Genomic DNA, 23,692 nt, shown 5'->3' with positions numbered 1-23,692 from the left:
TCACTTCATATATCGCCTACCTGGGAAAAATAAAGATGTTCATTTAAAATTTTGCTACGAACCATAAAGTTGTCTTGAGATTGCAAGATTGCAATATTTGAAATCAAGATCTAAACCTTAAAGGATTTGTGCAGCCAAATTTTTTTTTTTTTGATAATACGTCAGGATATTGCTTTGGATGAATGAAAAATTAAGTCCCACCCAACGAATCGCCTAGCTTTTAGCGCTATCGGTTGGTTTTGGTCGTGATTTACGGGTAGTGTCGACTACGGTTCAGAGATAATGAGCTAGGCGGTCACGTGGTCTTGTGATGTCACAGTAGTCCGCGGCTACACAAGGTAAGCCTAGTACCTATACAGCACATACACGTATACGTTAGATCTACAATTTGAGTTTTTCGAGTAAATGGTTATTCTAGCTTTATAATTAAGATATTTTCAGTTTCAAAACATTCCATTTACACCATTTCAAACATTCAAACAAGAATATATCTAACTTTAGATTAGATAATCAGTCCAATTCGATAGCGATATCAATATGATGTTCGGATCAGTCTGGACTGAGATTTAGATAGCATATTATGTAAATTTCTGTGTAATAAAAAACAGTATAATGTAACGCTATATTTTTACGAGTAAAATCCCCAAATTTAGCATGAATATATCTAGAATCCATGTTTTTATTTCAAACTTCTGCCACAACGATGCAAACACGGCACAGTTTTTGAGTAAAAATAAAATTTGGACGGTTATCAGTTATGTGATATTGGAGTAACAGTACCGAACTTATACCGAAAATAATATGTATATCTATATTGTTGCCTTTGAAACTTTAACGTTTACTAAAAAGCAGAAATACATCAATGATATTTCTGATATATGTTTCTTAATTACAGTATAAGTGTAGATTTAAATTCATTATTTCAAAATCATACTAAATCCTTAAAATAGTATATTCATTGTCGATCCTTTTGTATATCATACCGAAATTTAATAGTATGATATATGAACATTTATCGTATAATCCAAAACGTAACCACATATAGTGTTCAAATGAAAAATGAAATTACTTGTATACAGGCATTATAAATAGATATAATATCTTGTACCTTTTCACAAATATACTAAGTGACATTAAAATAAGTATATTTATATATAATTAGTGTTGTAATGCTGTAACCCTTCTTGTATGACTATACATGTAGATTCGAAACGGTGAAAATACATGCTTAGAAGTTTTACTAATACCTTAGAAATTACGGTAGATTGTATATAGATATGCCACGATTCCGTAATTGCAGTATTAGACTGGAATAATGTTTAAAGTTTAATCTTTAGTTGAAATAGTTCTTAGAACCATTTTTGTTTCTGAATAAGTCAACTTCCATTATTGTTTTACCTGTGTACGACATATATATATCCTAGGTATGATCAGTGATATTTTATTTCCATTTGCTTTTACATTTTAAAAATGGAGGTGACAATAAAAAAACCTAGAGCATAGATGTACGGGGTTTCCATAATTCAAATCACAATCCAATTAACAGATGTCCTAACCTGATTGACAGTAAGACAATAGCAAATACCCGATATAGTCCACCGAATAACAAATTGCCCGCGGCCAGGTAATTACAGGTGAGTTCGATGAATGGCGTTGTCACGGTACAGGTAAACAACATCCTGGTCCAGGTATTACATAACCATCAAACTAAAGGCATGGCTAATTATATATCTATATCGGAGTATCTACTCGTATATCGATTAAAAATTGAAAGCGACCGCACGGTCTGAAAAAATAGTTTGTTTTGTTTAATATCTCAATATTTAGATCTTTTATAATATCGTAAAATTTCATTTTACAGTCACAAACTTTGTAATTCACAATGTATCAAAGACAGACTATAGGAAAATATTATCTAATTAAAGCTTATTCGTTGCTGAACTCCTCGACAAAAAATCCGAAACTTTTATTTCTGTGTGGATTTTCTTTCATAATTACATGAAGATACCTGCTATTAGAGCATAAATTAGAGTATTTGAAACATCGAATTTCACTCTTTTAGTTATTTACATTCGAGCCAAAGTTATTATACGATTAACTTCACTCAAAAGTAATCATAAAAAAATGTTGATCGGCTTTTCCTGTGACCGTCGATGTAAGTGATAGCACACCAGTTATAGTACAGCTATAAACCACCGACTATTGTGACGTCACACGGTTTAGAGCTAGAAAATATGCATAATCGGGCGGCCAGATTTTTGGACCTCGATATCGACTTCTTACGGGTTATTCTGGTCGCGCGCGGCACGGAGAGGTTTCTACACGTGCTAATAAAGCCATTTCCAGCATAAACTGAAATTATCATTTTTGACTGCACAAATCCTTTAACCACCAAAATTAAGGAGGCGGACGGTCGGCCATTTTGTTAACAGATCGGTCCCAAAATGCAATATGCACAATCACGGGCCTTGGGGAACCTATTTATGAAATTTGAAAAAAGATCCCTTTAAAGCAGTAACAAGAATTGTTAACGGACGGACCACGGACGAAAGGCGATTTGAAAAGCCCATCGTCTGATGATGGTGGGCTAAAAAAACTATTTCAATAAACAGCTTATGTACTATCGAAAATTAAATTTGCTATGAAGGGCTGCACAAGCAATAAAACGGATCAAACTGAGAAAAGCTATGAGTAGAAATCTTTATATGGATGTTTCTACACCTAACAGAAATATTTAGTAGTGTGCGACCTAATTCGCCGAAATGACCAGATTATCTCCCTTATACTACCTCTTTTAATTTGAAGGCTGAAAACTTAAAACGTGTTTTCAATAATTTTACAGAAATCTGAAAGGAATTAATTAACATTAAAGGATAGGAATAACGCTTTACTGATAGACATGGCGTCGTCAACAGATGTACAGACGTTAATGGAAATGGGGTTTACGAAAAACAAAGCGTAAGTCGGAGAAAATTAAAAGTTGATACAGACCGAATGTACTGATCATTGTAACGCCGGATGGATACGGTTACGATATTGTGTCTTGTTTTACAGACAGGAGTAATATTGTTTTAAAGCATAAACATGTATGTAGGATTGAAGGTTATATCATGAATGAGATTTTGTCGTATCATCATTTGACATTACATTGTGCGATGACGTAATATTTCTAAAAATAGACCTACTTTCTTTTTTGGCTTGAGAATGCAAACTAACTTAACAATTTTTGGTTGCAGGATAAGGCCAAATAAAAAAATAAATTCTTGTTTCCGGTAACACCCTTTAATAATGAAGTGTCGGTAGGAAGCCATTTTTTAAGTATACATTTAAAATTCAGTTGAGTAAAGAACAAAATTTTAATTTGATGCAGTTTACACGATTATTATCTAATTATTTACAGGGAAAGGGCATTAGCAAAAACTAGTTACCAGGGAGTACAGCTAGCCATGGATTGGTAAGTGGTATTTGATGAATACCAGTTCTGTCATCAGTAACTAAGATAGTGAAATTGGTATTATTTTTTTTACTAAAGAAGACAACAAAATGATTGTGAGACCATACTTTTTTGCTCGAAAAACAGTATAGTCTTGAGTGTCCCAAAGAGTCAGGGATTAAGAATGACCTATAGTTGTTCATGAAACTATGTGATATAATATGTTGCTCATTCCTAGTCCCAATTCAGATTTCTTCTAAAGTTGATGTGAAACATCATTGAGGAAGGTGAATTTTATATAAATGAATTAGATGTTGATGCAAATCAGGACTTCTGGGGACAGAGGATTAAGGGAATCATTGTTGAATATTTGGTTGAAATTCCTATTCGTCTTCAGCTTTTGCATGGACTCCTATTCCTTCTTAACCCTTTATGGATTTCAAACAAGTTTGGAGTGAAACGTCATGGGGAGAGGACAATCATATTTAAAATAATTAAGTCTGGTCCGACTCCTGCTGACAGAGGAATGGGACTTTGCTGAATTTTTTGCTTTAAATTCTAAATTCTTATTATTCTTTATTCCTTGCATGGATTAAAGCCAAAATGGATGTAAAACATAAGTGGGAGAGAAAAATCATATATTCAGATTCTGTGAGATTGGTCCCACCCCTTCGGTAGAGGGGCTGGGCGAAACTTAACTGAATTTCTTTTAATTCATATAAACTAAATTTATTTGAGATAATTAAAACTCCTTTAATGTGAAACATCTACGGATATGGCAGTATTATTTTATATAAGTGAAGCCTTTTTACCCTCATGATCAGAGGACAGAGGGGTAAGGCCCCAAAAAAGAGAATATTATTAATTATAATTTTCAGATCCCTTTAGTCCTTGATTCTTGATTGGATCACAACAAAAGTAGGTGTGAGGGTAATTTTAGAAAACAATTTATATTTATAAATGAAGCTATACTTTTAGTACAACACTTAGGAACATAGAGAAGAGGAATTTTGATTAAATCTTATTTGAAAATTCTTTTAAAGTAAACCTTCCCACCCAAAGATTTTATATAGTATTATGCCTCATATTAGAAAATCTCAAACTTAATCAGATGACTGTCCTGGTCCATGAGCCTCTTTTTTACTGAGGTACCACACTTTAAATTTGTGTAATGGTAGACTTCCTTTGACACATCACAGTGTATGCATTGCCATCTGATCATGATGGTGAGAAAGTCACAAAGATATGGATTTTTATATTTGGGTCATAAGTGATAATCAATCTACTAGTACATAATTCTTTGGTTGAATACATATTCTTTAAAAAATAATCATAAGAAATTGAAATTTACAATATTTGAGATGTATGGAAAAGATTACAATTAACATAACTTGTAATTTGAAAATAAATCTAATTTCTTGCAGGTTATTTGCTCACGAGGATGATCCCGATATTGATGAGCCTTTTGAAGCACCAAAAGGACAAGTACTAGGAGGTAAGTATATTATTCACAGGATAGAATTAATCATCATTGATTTTAGAGTTTCTCCACCAGTAAAGATACTCGATAGGTATTTTGTAATCATCTAAATTTGCTTTTATTTTCATATCTTAAATGCTAATGTTAATTCAAAATTCAATACAACATTTTGTTGTTTAGCTAGTTAGTTTATCTGACCCAAGAAATTTGGATGACTTATTGGCATCATGCTTCATCTGTCGTTGTGCATTGTGTGTGAGACTATTTTAATCAAAGCATATTCCTCTTTAACCGAAATGCTGATTAATAAAAAATGGTGTGAAGTATCATTTTGAGAGGACAATCATATCTTATATTAAATGATGCTGTTTTGACATTTGGGGACAGTGGGAGGGCTCCAAAAGAGGAACTTAGTTAAAGTTTTGCTTTAAATATCTATTCCTCAACATTAATGGTGTAATTCTAATTCTATTACCCCAACCAGTAATAGCTGTCCGAATCTGTAGCAGGGTCCTCAGGTCCATGTGTTGATATGAAGGATATGGATATTGTAGGTGTACCCTTGTGATCACAAAATGTTGTATACTCCTTGACAAACCTCATTTTGTAACCCTTTGGTAGAATATCTCTATCCTTAATAGCCACATATCCAGTATGTAAGAGTCTTGTAAACAATTACATATAAGCAATACCAAAGGAAAGTAAAGGAAATATACCCTGGTTAGATGTTGGTAGCCAGAGTCTGTCTTTGGATTGTATCATGTCTGTAGCTCAAATGTCTACCATATAAAGCCATTTCGTTTAGAGGAGCTAGCCAATCTTATTAAAATTATACTTGTAATTCAGTTCCACTATGATGCTCTACGTTACGCTCCAATACAAGATCTAACAATGCCCCGTTTGAGGTCACCTCAGTATGGCCCTTATGATTAGCCAATCAGCGTGTCACCTACGAAATCTTCGGTGTAGTTGATTCATTCGGAAATATGAACGGCTAAGAGTACGTCCCGAGATGTTCCAATTCTAGTCCAGGGGTCATGCTGAGGTGACCCTAAACAGGGCATTGTTAGATCTTGTTATTGGAGTATAACATAGAGCATCGTAGTGGAGCAGAATTAGATTGAGGAGCGATCAAGAGTAGCTCATATCAGTACACCTTAGAAATTAATCAGATGACTGTAAAGGCCATGATAGCTAGGCCTCTTGTAATCTTGGTTTGTATCAAGTCTGGAGCCTAATTTAGTGCATGGCAAGATTTTATTAGCTCACTCACCTGGTCCAAAAGACCAAGGTGAGCTTATGTTATGCTGTATACAGTGTTTTTCCTGCCTATATATTTGGGGCCGAAATTCGGCCCCATTCCCAATCGTATTTCTTGTTATTTTTTCCCAAATATATGTCTAAATTTCCCAAAACAGTGAGTTTAAGCGTATTTTGTGCGACGAAACAAAAAAAAAATCTGGAAATTCCAAGTTTGAACATTGTATTTTAGTATACATTCTTACTATGATTCTTAGAGAAGGATAATTGTTTATTTCTACCTTTTCCAAAATTTCCATAAACACTGTTAAAATTTTTCCCAATTTCCTACTTTTATCGCACAAAAATTCCCAATTTTCACCAGGTGGCAATTTCCCAAAATACCCAGGAAAAACACTGGTATAGCAATCTTCTGTCAATTACGTACACATACTGTACTTTTCAAAACCAGTCTCAATGGCCGTATTGGTACTTGTCTGAAAGTTATAAATAGATATTGCTTAGTATTGTACATGTATTGTTATCAACAACTCAAATTTCATAATAGAAATTAGTAAAATCACTCATAGTTTGCAAGTTGCATCCATCAAGCTAGGTTTGGCGATTCAAACCTGTACAAACAATTAGTTACCTAGGCCCACAAAGAATACGTTTGATTATACATGTATTGTTATAAACAATTTTTTCTGACAGGTATAATTGATATCTCTGATATGGCAACCTCTCATATGTACATATCAACTTAAATTTTCTTTTGAACTAGACATCTAAGAATTGAAATACTGTATACATGATACTGTTGCGCAATGCACACTAAACCATGGTGATATCAAATATGGGTTTTATTGCATTATCTGAATTACCATGATAACCAGGTGAACAATACAGGCCCTTTGTGCCTCTTACGGTCAAGAGGAACTCAATTTATCACTCCATAAAAATATTGTTTACTTGGTTGGAACTATCAGTAATGGATGTCAATTTGGTATTACACACATTTCAGCCATGACTGATCCCCATGGGGCTTAGGGGAAGGCCAAAAGGATGAAGTTCACTTATACTTCAAAACTTTTCTTATGTTACAGAATATGGAATGGGTCTTAGGGCCCTATATACAAAAGTTGTTAATTTCATTACCTTGTTTGCTCCTGGTTGGAGATAAAATTTTATTATAGTATACACAGGTATCTATAGGGAAACACATTTTATTTATTCAATTACATTAGGAAATGGTGATGAAAGCTGAAATTTGTATTGGATTCACTTTTCAACAAACTTCTCAGGATTCATATACATGGTGAAACTCTTTACACAGGGAACTGTTTTCTTCATAAATGGTCCTTGAGAGGAGGTAAAGCTTAGTCTCCTGCCACTGAAACCTGAGGGACTGTACTCTGTTCAGAAAAAATGTTGATAGTGCTCTTCAGGCTCTCTTTCTTAAGGTTTGAGTTTCAAGGTTATCATATCAATGTCAAGGTCATTTTAGCTATTTTTTTCAGTCAGTTTTCAGGGTTATTTAATAGTTTCTTTTCCTCTCAAACATTTGATAAATCACTACATCTTAAGTAACGATAGGGGACATGTACTTGCTCAGTAATAATTTGTTATCCTCTAGATCCGATTTCACCGAAACTGGGATATTAATTTGGGTCTGTCATGGTTAAGTGTGCCAAGGGCTTGGATGAGTTTGATTGGCAGTTTCATCAGACCCTACTTTGCAGACTTGTGGCCCTATGATTAATGGAAAACAGCATTTTCAGCTGTTTCCATTTAAAAACGCTCACAAATAGTATTACCAGATTTTCTCGAAAGTTAGTAACATGCTTAGATGTCTCAGGGCCTCGGCCACTTTTTATCGGGACTTTAATTTGATTGGACCTTATTTGGCTGAGTTATAGCCCATTGATTAACGAAAAGTGTTGTTTCCGTTCATTAACTCACACAAATATAACCAGATTTTCTCGAAACTTAGTAACATGTTTAAATGTCTAAGGGCCTTGGCTAATTTCAATCAGGACTTTGATTAGACCCTATTTGGCTTAGTTATGGCCCTTTCATCAAGGAAAAATCAAATATAAAAGTGAATTATTACCGGATTTTCTCGAACTTGGTTACATGGTTAAATGTCTGAGGTCTTGGCCTTTGATTAACGAAAGCAGGGGATATAAATTCCACGAATTTGCTTGTTTATCCTATTTCCTGGAGTATAAGTCACAACATTTTCCCCTTATAATCGAGAGTGTGACCTATACTCCAGTTCAACTTATAATTATATATATGGACAGAAACTAATATCAGATGATGTAATGAAAGGTACTTCTTTCAAACTCAGATGACTCTTGAGGCCCAGGGGCCTCTTGCTTCATGTGTGTCCTTTCTAAACCTTCCAAACAGATGTTATTGTTCAGAATGAGCATGGTAAAGACTGTTCAAATGTTTATGAGTTTAGGGAGATCAAAAGTTGTGGTTGGGATTTTCATTTGAATTCAAATCAAGACATATTTATATTCCATTGTGGTAGGAGAGGACAATCCTGTAGCAGTGCCTGGAGCTGCTGAAAACTGCTTACTGAGCTCCATTCCAGATGTACAAATTGACACTGGCACATTCAAATACATTCTAATCAAAGTTGAAGATCCAACGCCAGGGAAAAGCGAGGAATATAAATATATTGTTCGTGGGTTTTCGACAGCTGAGTACCATGCTGATATTTATGATTCTGTGGATACAAAAATTGAAGAAAAAGGATTATATTGTGAATGTGTTGGAGGTGGAAGGATACAACATGATGCTGGTTCAAAAACAATTGAGATTTATGGCTATTCTGTAGGTTTTGGAAGAGCTGATCATTCTATCACCCTTGCAATTCTTCAGAAGGAGTTTGGCAGTGACTATACCATCACATTCAGCAATGATTCCCGTTACTAGACTAGTTCTGTTCGGATGAAAAACACAAGGAGCCTATAGTGTGAATAGATTATAACAGTGTGTTTCTCACTGATTTTGGATGGCAATAGACATTTTCTTGTTTCATTTTGTCATTTTGATAAATAAAGAAGCATTTTAGGTCACCTGAAATGATATATCAAGTGACCTGTTTGTTGTGCATCATTTTACATTTTCAACTTCTTCTCCAAAGTGACTGAATCTATCATTGAAATTTTCCATAATACAACCATGGAAGGTCAACAAAAATTGTTACTGTATTCACCATAATTAGTGCCCAGAGCGCTGTAATAATTGTAACAAAGGGGGGTGCTTATTAATGTATTAAAATGTAAGTTGTGGATGAAAAAAGTAAAATCTTTCTGTTCTTGTGGTACATTAATCTGTTACAGTAAACATGCATACCTTTTATCCTTAGAGATGCATTAATATGTTGTGACTCACATGCAAATGACTCGTAAGATCATGTAATATAATGTTGTTGTTATAGGCATCACATGTTGTAAAACATTGTTAAATCCATTGACAGGGGGCGTTTATACAATTTCAACTTTCCTCTAGAAAAGGGGAGGGATACTTATAGGGGGAGGGGCGCTTATTACGGCAAATTAGGTAGTTATATGGTCTTCAACCTCCAAGGTTCTGAGGAGCAGAGTAAAAAATTCCAAAATCTCTTTAGTAATTCTAAGATATGATACAATCAGATACTCTTCATTCATAGATAGAATGGTATATGGTCCTTTACAGCGTTATGAATCTTATGACCTGGCATCCCTGTATTCTCCTGGGGAGGTGTTCAGTTTTCTATAATGTAAACCAACCTATTTTTACATATAATGAAATTTTGTGTAATTCATTTTGTGGATAAAGGGAAACTGCAAAAATCAATGATTGTGAAAAAGTGTCAAACAGAAGTACAACAGGGTCATATGACTGAAATTTGCATGATGACATCAACTTGAAAAAGTAATAAGGCATGGCAATGCAAAATAATGCTATGAAGATTTGTGTAACAGTATTTTATATAAAATAGCATTTGTTTGTGTGTACTATTTATCAATTGATGTATCCTCAGGCCTTGGCATATTACAGATACCTCCCTTACAGGATATCCAATGCAATATTATTGTTTTATAAATGAGCAAAACTTGTCGTTTTCTATGAAAAGTGTGATGTTACACTTGCATATGGCATCACAATTAATATCTCCATAAACATTGATCAAGTCAAGCTTGGTTAGAATTATAAGTATATGATAGCAGTAACATATTGGAAAAAAATATCTAATTTTCCCTGACATTTTTTTAGCCCACCATCATCAGATGGTGGGCTATTCAAATCGCCTTTTGTCCGTGGTCCGTCCGTCCGTCCGTCCGTTAACAATTCTTGTTACTGCTATTCCTCAGAAAGTGCTGAAAGGATCTTTCTCAAATTTCATATGTAGGTTCCCCTAGGACCCTAGTTGTGCATATTGCATTTTGGGACCAATCGGTCAACAAGATGGCTGACAGTCGGCCATCTTGGATTTTGATAGTTGAAGTTTGTTACCGCTATTTCTCAAAAAGTGCAGAAGGGATTTCTCTCAAATTCCATATACAGGTTCCCCTAGGACCCTAGTTGTGCATATTGCATTTTGGGACCAATCGGTGAACAAGATGGTCGACAGGCGGTCATCTTGGATTTTGATAGTTAAAGTTTGTTACCGCTATTTCTCAAAATGTGTAGAAGGGATCTTTCTCAAATTTCATATATAGGTTCCCCTAGGGTCCTTGTTTTGCATATTGCATTTTGGGACTGATCGGTCAACAAGATGGCCGACAGGCGGCCATCTTGGATTTTGATAGTTGAAGTTTGTTACCGCTATTTCTCAAAAAGTGCTGAAGGGATCTTTCTCAAATTTCCTATACAGGTTCCCCTAGGACCCTTGTTGTGCATATTGCATTTTGGGACCAATCGGTCAACAAGATGGCCGACAGGCGGCCATCTTGGATTTTGATAGTTGAAGTTTGTTACCGCTATTTCTCAAAAAGTGCTGAAGGGATCTTTCTCAAATTTCCTATACAGGTTCCCCTAGGACCCTAGTTGTGCATATTGCATTTTGGGACCGATCGGTGAACAAGATGGCCGACAGGCGGCCATCTTGGATTTTGATAGTTGAAGTTTGTTACCGCTATTTCTCAAAAAGTGCTGAAGGGATCTTTCTCAAATTTCATATACAGGTTCCCCTAGGACCCTTGTTGTGCATATTGCATTTTGGGACCGATCGGTCAACAAGATGGCCGACAGGCGGCCATCTTGGATTTTGATAGTTGAAGTTTGTTACCGCTATTTCTCATAAAGTACTGAAGGGATCTTTCTCAAATTTCATATACAGGTTCCCCTAGGACCCTTGTTGTGCATATTGCATTTTGGGACCGATCGGTGAACAAGATGGCCGACAGGTGGCCATCTTGGATTTTGATACTTAAAGTTTGTTATCGCTATTTCTTAGAAAGTACTATAGCGATCTGTCTCAAATTTTATATATAGTGTGTTTGAAAAAGTTTGAAAAGCAGGGAAAAGATCCCTCTTTCCATTGTCAGACCCAGATCATTCTTTGGTGGGCGCCAAGATCCCTCTGGGATCTCTTGTTAGCACTTCCATCAAAATCAAAGTGATGTTTATATCAACCTGGTATCCAAAAAGACTGCTTTAGGCTATGTGCCTCAATCAGGACTTGGAGGGGTCAACCTAACCCATTGTACAATTGTGAAACCCAACATAAACGGAGGCTACATACAAAATATGAGTGATATCCGTAATGAAATTTCAGAGAGGTTGTTTATAGCAATATGTATCATCAAATATGTTATGGCTTAACTGAACACTTTTGGCCCTGCCCCGTAGACATGTAGTCATGAAATTCTGTATGGTTTGTTACCAAATTTTGGAAAGTTTGTATGAACATTTTGTAATACGCCATAGGGGTATTTTTACAAAGGGGAATGCAACATCATAGCAGGAAAAAGAGTTAATTTTTTAAAATCCTTCAGGAAATTTTCACTTAACTTGTATACAATAACATTGCTGGGTTTACAAAGCCAAGTGAGTGATACAGGCCCTCTGGGCATCTTTTCATGATTGCTTCATTGTATTGTATTACAAATTACACTTTTAAGTAATTAATTTATGTTCAATTTTTCCTCTTATTTACTTACTAAATGTTTGAGTGATGGATACTTATTCACATGTAAAAAGTCATTAGTTTAAAAATTACATGTACATGTATTTGAAAGATAATTGTGAATTAAATACAAAACAAAAAAACTTTTGTCTTATTCAAGTAAAAATAGGCATACATTAACAATTAGAGATGATTGAAAAGCTGCATATTCCAATAATTGGATATTAATGTTGTGACGTATCTGTCCAGGCCCCAGTGTTGGCTCACCGCCTGCCCAGACAGCTGGTGATGGTAACGTCAGTGTGGGAGGAGGAGGGGAGCCTGGAGTATCGGGGGAGACTGGAGAGGCCCCACAGCAAGCTCTCTCTCTCAAATGTGATGAGTAGGTCTTATATCAGATCCGAGTCATCTTGGCTTTCCGTGTCGAGAAAGATTCTGTTTATCCTGCAACCATTATGACATTCAAAACGAAAACAAATTGCCAGTTATTTACTTGGTTTTGCTCTAACTGAGATGCTTCTTTGATGAGGAGGTAAAGATTCATTCACTAAACTATTAGTCAAGAAAAAGACAACACTGCCATACAAGATTTTAGATATCGTGGAAATGACGTCATTCTCATCAATGTGATGTCATTTTTTAGCAAGACTGAAAGACGCTTCATTCATCGGAAGGTTAAAGTTCTGGGTCAAGTTAGAAAAAATTCCGTCAGATGTGGAACAAATTCACGGGATCGTATTGATAGATAAAGCACAAGTTTATCTGGCAGTAGTTATCGATCAGTTTATGGGACAGTTGCAGGATAAATGAAATTACATATCCACTCTATGTTTATTTTTTTTAATGTTTAGAAATAATGGTGCATTTTTGGTCCATTTTGAAAATAATTGGCATGTTTAAGATCATTCATGACCTACTTTTACTATTATCACATTCATCAAAGTTTGATTTTGTTTACACCTACATATGCATCTATCTGCTGAATTTTTTCAGATGTGGAAAGTTGCTCAAAGGAGAGATGGACGCTCAAGCGCATGCAGCAAGAACACAACATTCCCAATTTTCTGAGTCCGTAGAAGAAATCAAACCACTGACAGCTGAGGAAAAGGCAGAACAAATGAGAAAGTATGCTTGTTTATTATATGTGTCAACATGCAATGTAGCAAAATCAATTACTTCTTTACTGTATTCCACCCAAAAAGCATCAACAGCGCTCAAATAATTAAGAATTGCTGAACTTGAACTAAACTTTCACAAAGTTATTGCCCGAAGAAAGCTATAAATCAATTTGCAAAAGAAATCAAACAAAGAAACCAATGTTTTTCATATTTATGGTTTGCAATTCAAATTGAGGCTTCAAAAAGACGAAAGGGGTGCTTATAGTGACAGGGGCAGTTAATAGCTCAAAGATGTGAAACATGTACTGGTGGTTTTTGTGTCGCCTGAAACGCGAGGGCGACACTTAGGTATCACTATGTCGGCGTCGGCGCCCAGAAAATGGTTTCCGTGCGATAACTTAATTATTTATTGTCCGATTTCAACCAAATTTGGTATATTGCTTTATATCAATGAGATCTCGTATGAGTTCGGTAATGGTCAAAATCTGTCGATATTTGCAAGAGTTACAGGACTTTGAAATCGTCAAAACAGATAAATCCATGGTTTCCACTCGATAACTTTAGTATTTAATGTCCGATTTCAACCAAATTTGGTGTATTGTTGTATATCAATGAGATCTTAGATGGGTCGATACAGGTCAATATCCATCAATATTTGCAAGAGTTACGGGACTTGATAACTTCACCTATTATTAACAATATTTTCAACTATAATTAACTATTTTTTGTGATGCTGTGCAGGCGACACATCCACTTCCGTGGAATTCTTGTCTTTAAAATTGCTCCACCACCGACAGAGCAGAAATGATACCCGTCATTTGAGCAATAATTGGTATTAATCGTGTATATATATGTCTAATTAACACAAAAAGTAATTTAAAATAGTTTATTTTGCTTTCGGTGCATGCGCTATCAGTACTGCATTCCATATAGGACATAGTGTCACAGAATTTTTTCAGGTTGCAGTTAATTATTATTGATATTTTTATCTTGAAGTAAAATTAGAAGCTCAAACTTTTCAATGGTGATAATGGTGTAAAGTAAGTAACTTTTGTAACTGAAGAAAAACACTAAATTGTCTGATCTTGTTTTTGATAGAGAAAAATTTCCATTTGTCAGCAGTGGAGCATCTTAAGATTCATGTGATTCTCTTGCAAAGTACTTAAAATACAGTGAAAACCCATTATCAAAGCCACTAAACTGAGGCAATCTAAAGAGACCTACCAGGTAACAAGAAATTTGTTAGAAGAAGTGAAACATATTCTTCCCAGTTGACATAACTGGGTTCAGTTTTACAAACATTTCTTTATGGAATTCCTTATAGTTGGACAAAGAAAACCAGTCTAAATGCATTTATTGGCCTTCCAAAGTTCTTTCATATAAAAACAACAGTTAATTTCTGCTTACGTTGTCCATTTGACCATTGCAATTACGGGAAAGCCCCATGTAAATTTAGCACAGTGCTAAAAATAAATTCACTTAACTTTTGAAAGCAAGGCTGCATGGAATTGTCAACACTGACAAAGCCAGTCGGGGGGATGTTTTAGGGTTCCTATAATATACCAGGTAAATTAATTTGTTTGCATGTAGAGCAATTTGAGGAGAAATTTTATTTTTCTATTTCATAAGAAATTATACTGGATATATTAACACCATTTTGACCGACTTTAGCCTTCCTGTGTCCGACCATTCAGTTCAACTTTAAATTCTCCTTAGGAAAATATTACATACATGAAATTTAAGAAAGGCGAAAGGCTTCTTAACTTAAGATTTTTCCTTATACTTCTGTAATGCTTTTCTGTGGGGAATTTTAAGTTAAGTAATGTTCATGAAACTGGACCCTGTTATGTTGTTTCTGGTAGGTAAATTGTATATACTGTAGAAGACGATCATGTGTGATGAATATGTATCTAAATTAAAGGTTGCAGGAGAGAATGAAAAAGAATAGACTTGAAAGGGAAGAAAAAGAAAAACAGGATGCATTAGCGAGAGAGATACAGAGGAGACAGTCTGGTAAAATGATCACGAGCACCAAACAGAAGTAAGCTATATCTTGTTACATATGTATTTTGGTGAATTATGATGTAGAAAAGAAACAGTATATGGTTGGTGGATTTTCAAGATAAAACTGAACAAAAACAAAATTTAAATAAATTTACCTTTACCAATACATGCTCAAGGTCAAATTTAGTCAATGAATAATGTTATTGTATGCAAGTTTGAAAAAAAAACTTTCAATAGAAAATATCTCTCGACCCTGAGGAAACATATATCACTACTGCATGTGTTTGGGTTGCTTAAGCTAAAACTAAGGAAAAAATATTGTCAATTGAAGAACATTTTTACGTTAAACCCCTCCCTTTTAATGGGAAATATAATGTGACAGAAAGACCGAATTATGATCAAAAGGATACCTGGCAAATTGATACTTTAAAATCTTTAATCATTTCATAGGATCGAGGAGAATGAAATTAAGAAAATTGCAGAACAACGACAACGAGAGAAGAGGGAAGATATGGAAGCAAGGTTTGTAGAATACCATGCCTTTTCTAAAGTTTCAATGTTTTCCCTGTATTGTTCCCCAGGCTCAAAATTGTTCAATACATAATGGAATACACTGTACATGTATTTAAGATTTAATTTTTAAAAGAGGGATTGTATCCGTTTCTTATTTGGTCAAGTTGAATTTCAGACGAAAAGTAAAAGAAGCAATAGAACGAGACAAGGCAGAAAGAGCAGCAAAGGTAATCATCTTTGTGTTTTACTTGTATATTATCATCTTCATTTTCATTATTAATATGTTTACTTACATAAGTATTTTTATTGGTTTTTACTAAACCTGTAAAGGATTTTGTTGTTGTCAACATTAGTAAAATTTATTCGAATACTGTATTTACTTAATATTTGTTACCCCGGTACTTTAATTATAGTTTTGGAAGTATACCAGAAAATTGCAAAAATTGCAGATAGTTGCAACAAATATGTTCTGATCCCACCATAAAATGGGGGTAAGGTTGGATATAGTGTCACCCATGTCTGTCCTGTTCTGTTGTCTCTCAGCACCAACATCCTGCTCATGTCCTGCTCCCACATTGAACACCTTGTTTTGTGAAATTCCATACATCTTTCAACAATTGTACTCTGAGGAGCTTTTCATTTGTAATGTCTTGTAATTTACTATAATGACTTGCTATCGTTTTCATTTAACAGAAAAACAAACCTGATGTTTCTGCGACTGCTGCAACTCCACAGTCGACACCAGCTGCACCTGTAGAGAAAAAAGCCTATACTGAATCTCAGCTTCAGGTAATTACAGCTATATTGAATGTCAGCTCCAGGTAATTACAGCTATACTGAATGTCAGCTTCAGGTAATTACAGCTATATTGAATGTCAGCTCCAGGTAATTACAGCTATACTGAATGTCAGCTTCAGGTAATTACAGCTATACTGAATTTCAGCTTCAAGTAAGCACAGCTATACTGAATGTCAGCTTCAAGTAAGCACAGCTATACTGAATATCAGCTTCAGGTAATTACAGTTATACTATGTCAGCTCCAGGTAATATATAAAAATTTGCTTTGCAAAACAAACCGCCTGTCAGACATATTTTTCTACACCATCACTTGTGCTAAAAGTGATCACTATCAACCATGACATCATCTTCAGAAGCTAAACACAGACACCTGATTGACATGATTGTCCCACTGTATACCTTTCTGTGTACATGGCTTATAAGTTATAACCATGAGATTAAGTAAAACAACTCCGGTATTGTCACTTTGATAGACCTTTATTGATAATGACATTGTTTTGTTGTAGATGAGACTTCCGGGCGGAGAAACTTTAAATCACACCTTCTCAGCCAAGGAGCCTCTGGCAGCTGTACGCTTATACATCCAGATGAACAAACCAGAGATGGGAGCTTTCAATTTACGCCAAAATTTTCCACCAAAAGTCTACCAACCAGAGGATTATGAGAAACCTTTAGACCAATTAGGTAATATTTAGCTCACCAGAACTAGAGTTCTTTCAATGATAGAAATATCCCTCAGAGTTCTCTACTTGAAATAGTATCCATTAAACAAATGAAAAAAAAAAAAAAAAAAAAAAAAAAACATTTTTTAAGGTTAATTAAGAGCTGTTTGTTTTAACCAGACTTGCAAAACTTCGTTTTTGGTGGAGTAGAAATTGTGTGATTATATTTAGACACAACAACATCTTGTGAATAATTTGTTTTTTTAAAAACCAACAAGAAACAGGGGAGATAATTGCTACTGTAGAAGCCCCTTTTCCTAATCTTTGAACACTACCCACATATTTATGTTGTTCTCTGGTTTCTGTTTCAGGACTAGTACCAAGAGCTAATGTACTAGTGGTGAAGAAACAATAACACTGTGATATATTACTATAAACCTACATACATATACATCTGTATAGCTGATATGTCAAGTGCTATGGTGCCTCCCAGGCTTCTATCGTGTGGAACTATAAACCTATACATTACCATATCACCTGTCATTGAAAGTATAGCTGATACATGTACGTAAAAGTGCTAAGGATGGGCACTGTCTATCGTTTTGAATGTGTGGAAGATGTTCGGTATTCCTCATACCATCTGTTACTTTCCATGAAAGATATTAGAATATATGTATTAGATACAAAATGCATTTCAATTAGATGTACATCTAGATATTCTGTATTTGCATATTACAAAGTTACCTGCCCTTGCAAGTAGGTATTGATTGTGACGTCATGTGTTTGACGATGGTAACGTCATAATTTTCAGAGAAAACAACGTGAATTTCACTCGCAAAACAATGACAATGGATACCTGCACTCAAGGGAGGTAACTCTGTAAAATACAAAGACGAAATATTTTGAAATGAATTTCACTGAGAAAAAATATTTAGTTCATAGATATAATGCACTTCATAGACCCTATTGCCAAGATGGTTGTTATCTGAGCTTACAGTGTATTGAATTCAGTAGACTCAAAATGTATTTATAGCACTTTCTTTAAACAATACATTGTAATTTCTTCATCTCTGTATATGAATGATATATTTTACTGTGATTGCAAACCCTTGTTGTATTCACATGAAAGTGTTTTATTTGATTTATTTATAAAATGCATCTTTCTTGAAAGTAATTGTATGCCTTACAGATTTTTTTCAATGAATAAAATCATGTTAAATTACAATTTATTTGTCTTTTAGTCTGGCTAGAATTGAATAAAGGATGTGATGATAATGATACAATAAAACATGGTTATAAAGTACTTCAGGGGAGAAACAACATTACTTTGTTATACACATATTACAAACATCTAATAGGAACCTTGAAAGAGAATGGAAACATGTTTTACTGTATCATGTTACATAGTGAGTAAGTATGCTACCAGAATCATCCTATGAGATCATGTAGGTAAGCAATAAGATGAAATCTGCTGTATTGATTATTCTATACACATTGGAACTGATATATCAAGAGTTATGGCCCTTGCTGCTTGGAGTTACAGTATGATGATCGTCTAACAAACTGACCTTGACCTTCTTACCTATACATACATGCATTTGAAGTTGATAACGCCATTGTTACGAAGTTATTGTCCCTTCAAAGATTAGTGTGTTTTCATAATTATCAATTTCAATACATCTTGTCCTGGCGTTCATTTTTTGGTCTTTATTAAAAACATTATCAACTTCATAGCTTTGTCACTGTCTTGTAATCACTGGAACTTCATACATTTTATTCATTTTGATGTGTTCGTCTTGTAAAATGAAAGATTGGTCAAGACTTTTTTGTTTAACTATGACCTCTACACTTCAGTCATGACAGTCTGTTGGTATTGATAATTTAATAGTACTGCTAAAATAACAAAGAACCAATTGCAAAATGAATCACTGTTTATGTCCATCACTCAGGTTAGTTTGTTATCAAGGTCATCTTAGGCTCTACACTTAGTCAAGTGATCCAATTCAAAAATCAGCAAGAAAAAGGAAGAGTCTTTTCAAATTTTGTGATAATTTATTCGGTGAAAAATATAAAATGAAATATGGTTACTAATACTAACAAATGATTGTACATTATATATAAAATGGAACAATATGTTATGAAATAGTTTAACACAAGAAATGGTGAATGCTGACAGGTCCATCAGACTTTTCATTTAAATATTCATTTTTTAAATTGCATATTGAACACAAAGTATTTATAAATAATGGGAATAATTAACGTAACACGTGATACTTGATAATGTTTGTGTGGTACTAGTATCTCCAATGGTGATGGAACGTCACTCTTTGTTATCTTCACGCTGAAATGACGTTAGCATCATTCTATCACCAATAGATACAATAGTCCCGCACAAACATTATCGGGTATCAAGTAGTGATATATTCCCCATTAATTAAGTCTCATTCAATGTTAAATTATCACAAATAAACTATAGTTATTGCAGAAGAAAGATAAATGCATTGAGTATTACATTTGTGTCCTAAGATATATAATAGAGAAAGCTTCCAAATGGTGATATACATGTTCTTGTGATTTAATATCATAGAAAATTGATTGTATTTTGCCTCACAGTAAATCAGGGGAGACAACTCTAGTCATATGGAAGATTAACTGTATAATTTACTGAAATATTACATGTTTGTTGCATAAAAATGATATCAGCTTAATTCAGAATAAACATTAGTATCTGACAAACGTATACATGTATTGTTTTATTTACATTTTTTTTTTTTTCATTATTGATTTCAATAAATAAAATTAAATAAAGGTATAGCAATATGTTGATTTGGAGATACCAAAATAATATGGGTTAAGTATGATTTGACTTATTAGTTCCTACCATGGTGAGTGTGACACCTTATTTTGAATTGGTTTTTTGGGGTGTTTTTTGTGACGTCACAACCAACGAAAGTTGGAACTAATTTTGATGTTTGTACTAGCTTGACCCATGATATTTTGGTATCTTAAAACACTCCTGTTTAGGTCATGTTAGTTTGTTATCCATATGTGTGAAAATGTCTGGATTTACATCAGGTAGCATCACATGTCTTATTATACCTGTAACAAGCATTTGGCAATAACTTTCCAATCTCTGGTCTAACATACTGTAATATGATGTAGAAGTCAATGTCTGTCATCACAGCATTGAGTTCTATCTTTGATCAATAGTGCCATATTCAATACTTTAACTATTACTGGGTAGAACCAGTAATGCATAGAACAAACAGTAATTAGATAACAACTCATTTTCTTCATTGATATTTGACCGTCTTTGATCGCACTGTCCACTCAACACCATTCCCATCTTGATCTACACGGAATGGAAAGAGTAACTGAAAAGGAATTTTCCAAATTGATCCAAATACTGAGCGAACATTTTCTAAAGATGTCCGTCTGTACCAAGGAATTCCTTTCCAAGCTTCATAAGATGTCAAACCAGAACAGGCTAATATGATTTGCCAGCCAAGGAAGAATACTCCACCGCAAAAACACATGAAGCAAAAGCAAATATGGATGATTAAAAACAGTTCAACAAAGGAAACGTATCCCATAAGGAAATAGGCAAAACCCACCATTGGAATGTATGCAAGTCCATCCCAGGAGAAAAAAGGAATTGACTGTGTGATGTAGGATAATTGTAGAAACAGAGCAAACAGGTTGCCCCAAACCATGTATATACAAAACATGACGAAGAAGCGTTGATTGTAGAAGCCGACACATGAGTTGGTGAAGAAACAGTGGTGATCTCTCTTAAGCACACAGCGGTTACAAAGGCGACAATGGTGAGATCTAGGTGGAGCGTCAACCTGTAAAGTAGATGTTGTTTGTAAGTGAAAATGCTACAAATTGTTTAATATCTTGTATTCCAATAATGTTTGTGGTCAATATTACAAAACAAGAAAACTAGAATAGAATATGTATATTAAGCTAGAGGCTGTATGTACCTCATTGGGAAAGGCGTGCATGTTGAGTGAATTCAAAGAAATCATTAACAAACACTATATCATTATTTTATAATATCCGTTTTCTAAAATTACATTATACAATTGTAAATTATCATGGCCAATATTCAAATTTAATGAATGACATGTTAAGTCTCAATAAGGTTAAGTTGTGTGTGATAACTTATAAAATGGCATCTAACGTGTACCGTAATAGGACGTTTATCAATGACTGACATCTTGAACAGTGCTCAACTCACTTGACATTTAGGACAGTTTATCCATCCGGGTGGAGTATCATCAACTCCAGGAAACTTTTCAAGCTTGATTTCCGTCGTCACATAGTTATTTTGTCCGAAATACGTGCCCATCCAATTGATAGTACATTCAAACAACGTAAACCAGACCAGCAGTGAGGCTAACACCATCGACCAGATATCGCCCCAGTACAACATTGGCACGAGGAAAAACTGACCTTCGAAAAATAAGGAAACAACCATTCCCCAGAAAAACATTTGCCCATACCGACTTGCATCCTTTTCGTCGGTTTTAAAATTACGAGTGTGATAATGATTTGTTAATTTTTCTTTCAAAGTAGTCTTGTTTCTTTCTCTTAGCTCCATGGTACCGGTGTCGACCACGCTTGGGAAGTGTCGTTGAAAGTCTAAAAGTGAAACCGGAAATTATAATGTTACTGCGCAACCGTGTAAACACAGGGGAGCGGTCATTTTCTCCGTAGCGTGATATTTGTATATAAATTGAGCAGCCATAAGGTTTATTTTCAAAAGCTGAATAAGTATAGATTGACTTTCTTGATATCAACCTAATTTTCTCTTTATTTTACTATACGATATCGTACTAATATATCCATAAAACAACAACACCCTTAATCACCATATTTGTGATAATGACCAGCCCCATTGTAAACAAGCCGACGAGATGAAACACGTGGGAACATGATATTTCGGTTTCTATGTTAGCGGGACATACCGTTCTGACAAGCATTAGGCTTAGTATGTATATATGTTTCTGGTAACTGTGAAAACAGGTCATGCTTTTTCTCATAATGTTTAAAACTTATTTGAGTTAAGCACATATAGATTGTTTTGTTTATGATGATCAAAAATATGAAATTTAGAATAAGTCATGTTTTTATTCTACCTTCATAAACAATAACTTGTAGTAAAATCATTATTTATCTTTTTTTATAATTTTCTTTTTATTCAGGATTTTCATCATTGCAATTTACAAATTATCATAACTATCAACTCGTTAACTCTCACTCTTATATATACAAGAAATTCACTTACCCATCTGATTCACACAATAGGTATTACATTAACAAGTAGGACCATATACCCATCTGTACAAACTCATGCATGCATGCACACCTACTTTCATACACCTACAAGATGCTTTGTTATATAAATTTTATTCTTGTAAATCTATAAGAAAAGGACCAAGAAAAATGTCATAGGGAGAATGTTCAGTAAATTGCAATGTTTTAGAAGAAAGAGAAATTAGATAAAGATCAAAGAAATTTAAGAAAATGAAATAGAAAAAAAAAGAAAAGAAAAAAAAACAGAGAGATTAGAAGAAGGGAAAGATAGTTGATGACAAGATGGTAGCGACTAGAAACAAAAAAATGGAAACTGAAGAACAGATTTCAATATCTAGTATAAATACTTCGGCTTTTGTGGAGGGCTTTATAAAGAATTTTCAATTTCTTTATAAAATCATTATTTATCTACAACACTGTACATTACAGTGTTTATGTAGACCTATCTTCTAGTTGAGGTGATATAATTGGAATTAGGCCTAATTGTTACTAAAAGTTTTAATTTGTTAATCAAAGATTTATTTTAGTGATTCCTCATCTACGTCCTTGGTTAAATAATGTACATTAATCAACACATAGGATAACAATATATATATATTGGACCTATAAGAAATGCATATGTATTCTACACAGTATTTGTGAATATTCGGGTTTGTACGGTCTAACGATGCAAACATTTCTTTTGGTACAAAATTTTAAGTGCCCTTTATAAGTTCGCTCGGATAAGAACGATTATAAATTCTCATTCCTATTTTGATAGTGTGATTTAAGTCAAGTGAACTTCCAATCCTTTATTTAAACATTGCTAATCTCTAGCTGTATATACAATGAAGGCTCAGCGGTTTTAAACCTTGACCAGAGACCAATCATGCAACAGCCAATGCAACTAGTCGCCATAGATTATAGCTTTAAATGAATTGGACTACTGAGATTGTAAATTGTTCCACATATTCAATATCAGAGACTTCCGTTAAGCTTTGTGTCTTTTGTACT

At 34.3% G+C, this 23,692-nt stretch overlaps 2 protein-coding genes across 2 annotated transcripts; one reads left to right on the top strand and one right to left on the bottom strand.

The window, feature by feature from the left end:
* The first annotated feature begins 2,798 nt into the window (after nt 1-2,798).
* On the top strand, nt 2,799-18,774 carry LOC138318353 (UBX domain-containing protein 1-like). Its single transcript, XM_069260646.1, has 11 exons — nt 2,799-2,958; nt 3,401-3,454; nt 4,858-4,928; nt 12,532-12,664; nt 13,276-13,407; nt 15,322-15,441; nt 15,855-15,926; nt 16,093-16,144; nt 16,611-16,706; nt 17,222-17,399; nt 17,749-18,774. Exons 1-11 carry the CDS (start codon nt 2,900-2,902, stop codon nt 17,790-17,792), a joined length of 1,011 nt encoding a protein of 336 aa, XP_069116747.1. The 5' UTR covers nt 2,799-2,899; the 3' UTR covers nt 17,793-18,774.
* Nucleotides 18,775-19,437: 663 nt separating this feature from the next.
* Nucleotides 19,438-22,054, bottom strand: LOC138318354 (palmitoyltransferase ZDHHC22-like). The gene is made up of 2 exons (XM_069260647.1): nt 21,621-22,054; nt 19,438-21,225 (listed from the first exon to the last, which is right to left on the bottom strand). The coding sequence occupies exons 1-2, from the start codon at nt 21,981-21,983 to the stop codon at nt 20,671-20,673; spliced, it is 918 nt and encodes a 305-aa protein (XP_069116748.1). The 5' UTR covers nt 21,984-22,054; the 3' UTR covers nt 19,438-20,670.
* Nucleotides 22,055-23,692: the final 1,638 nt, after the last annotated feature.

This window comes from Argopecten irradians, chromosome 3, assembly GCF_041381155.1.
Source record: "Argopecten irradians isolate NY chromosome 3, Ai_NY, whole genome shotgun sequence".
Lineage (NCBI taxonomy): Eukaryota > Metazoa > Mollusca > Bivalvia > Pectinida > Pectinidae > Argopecten > Argopecten irradians.
The sequence above is the reverse complement of the archived record's forward strand: the minus strand, read 5'-3'. Positions and strand labels throughout refer to the sequence as shown.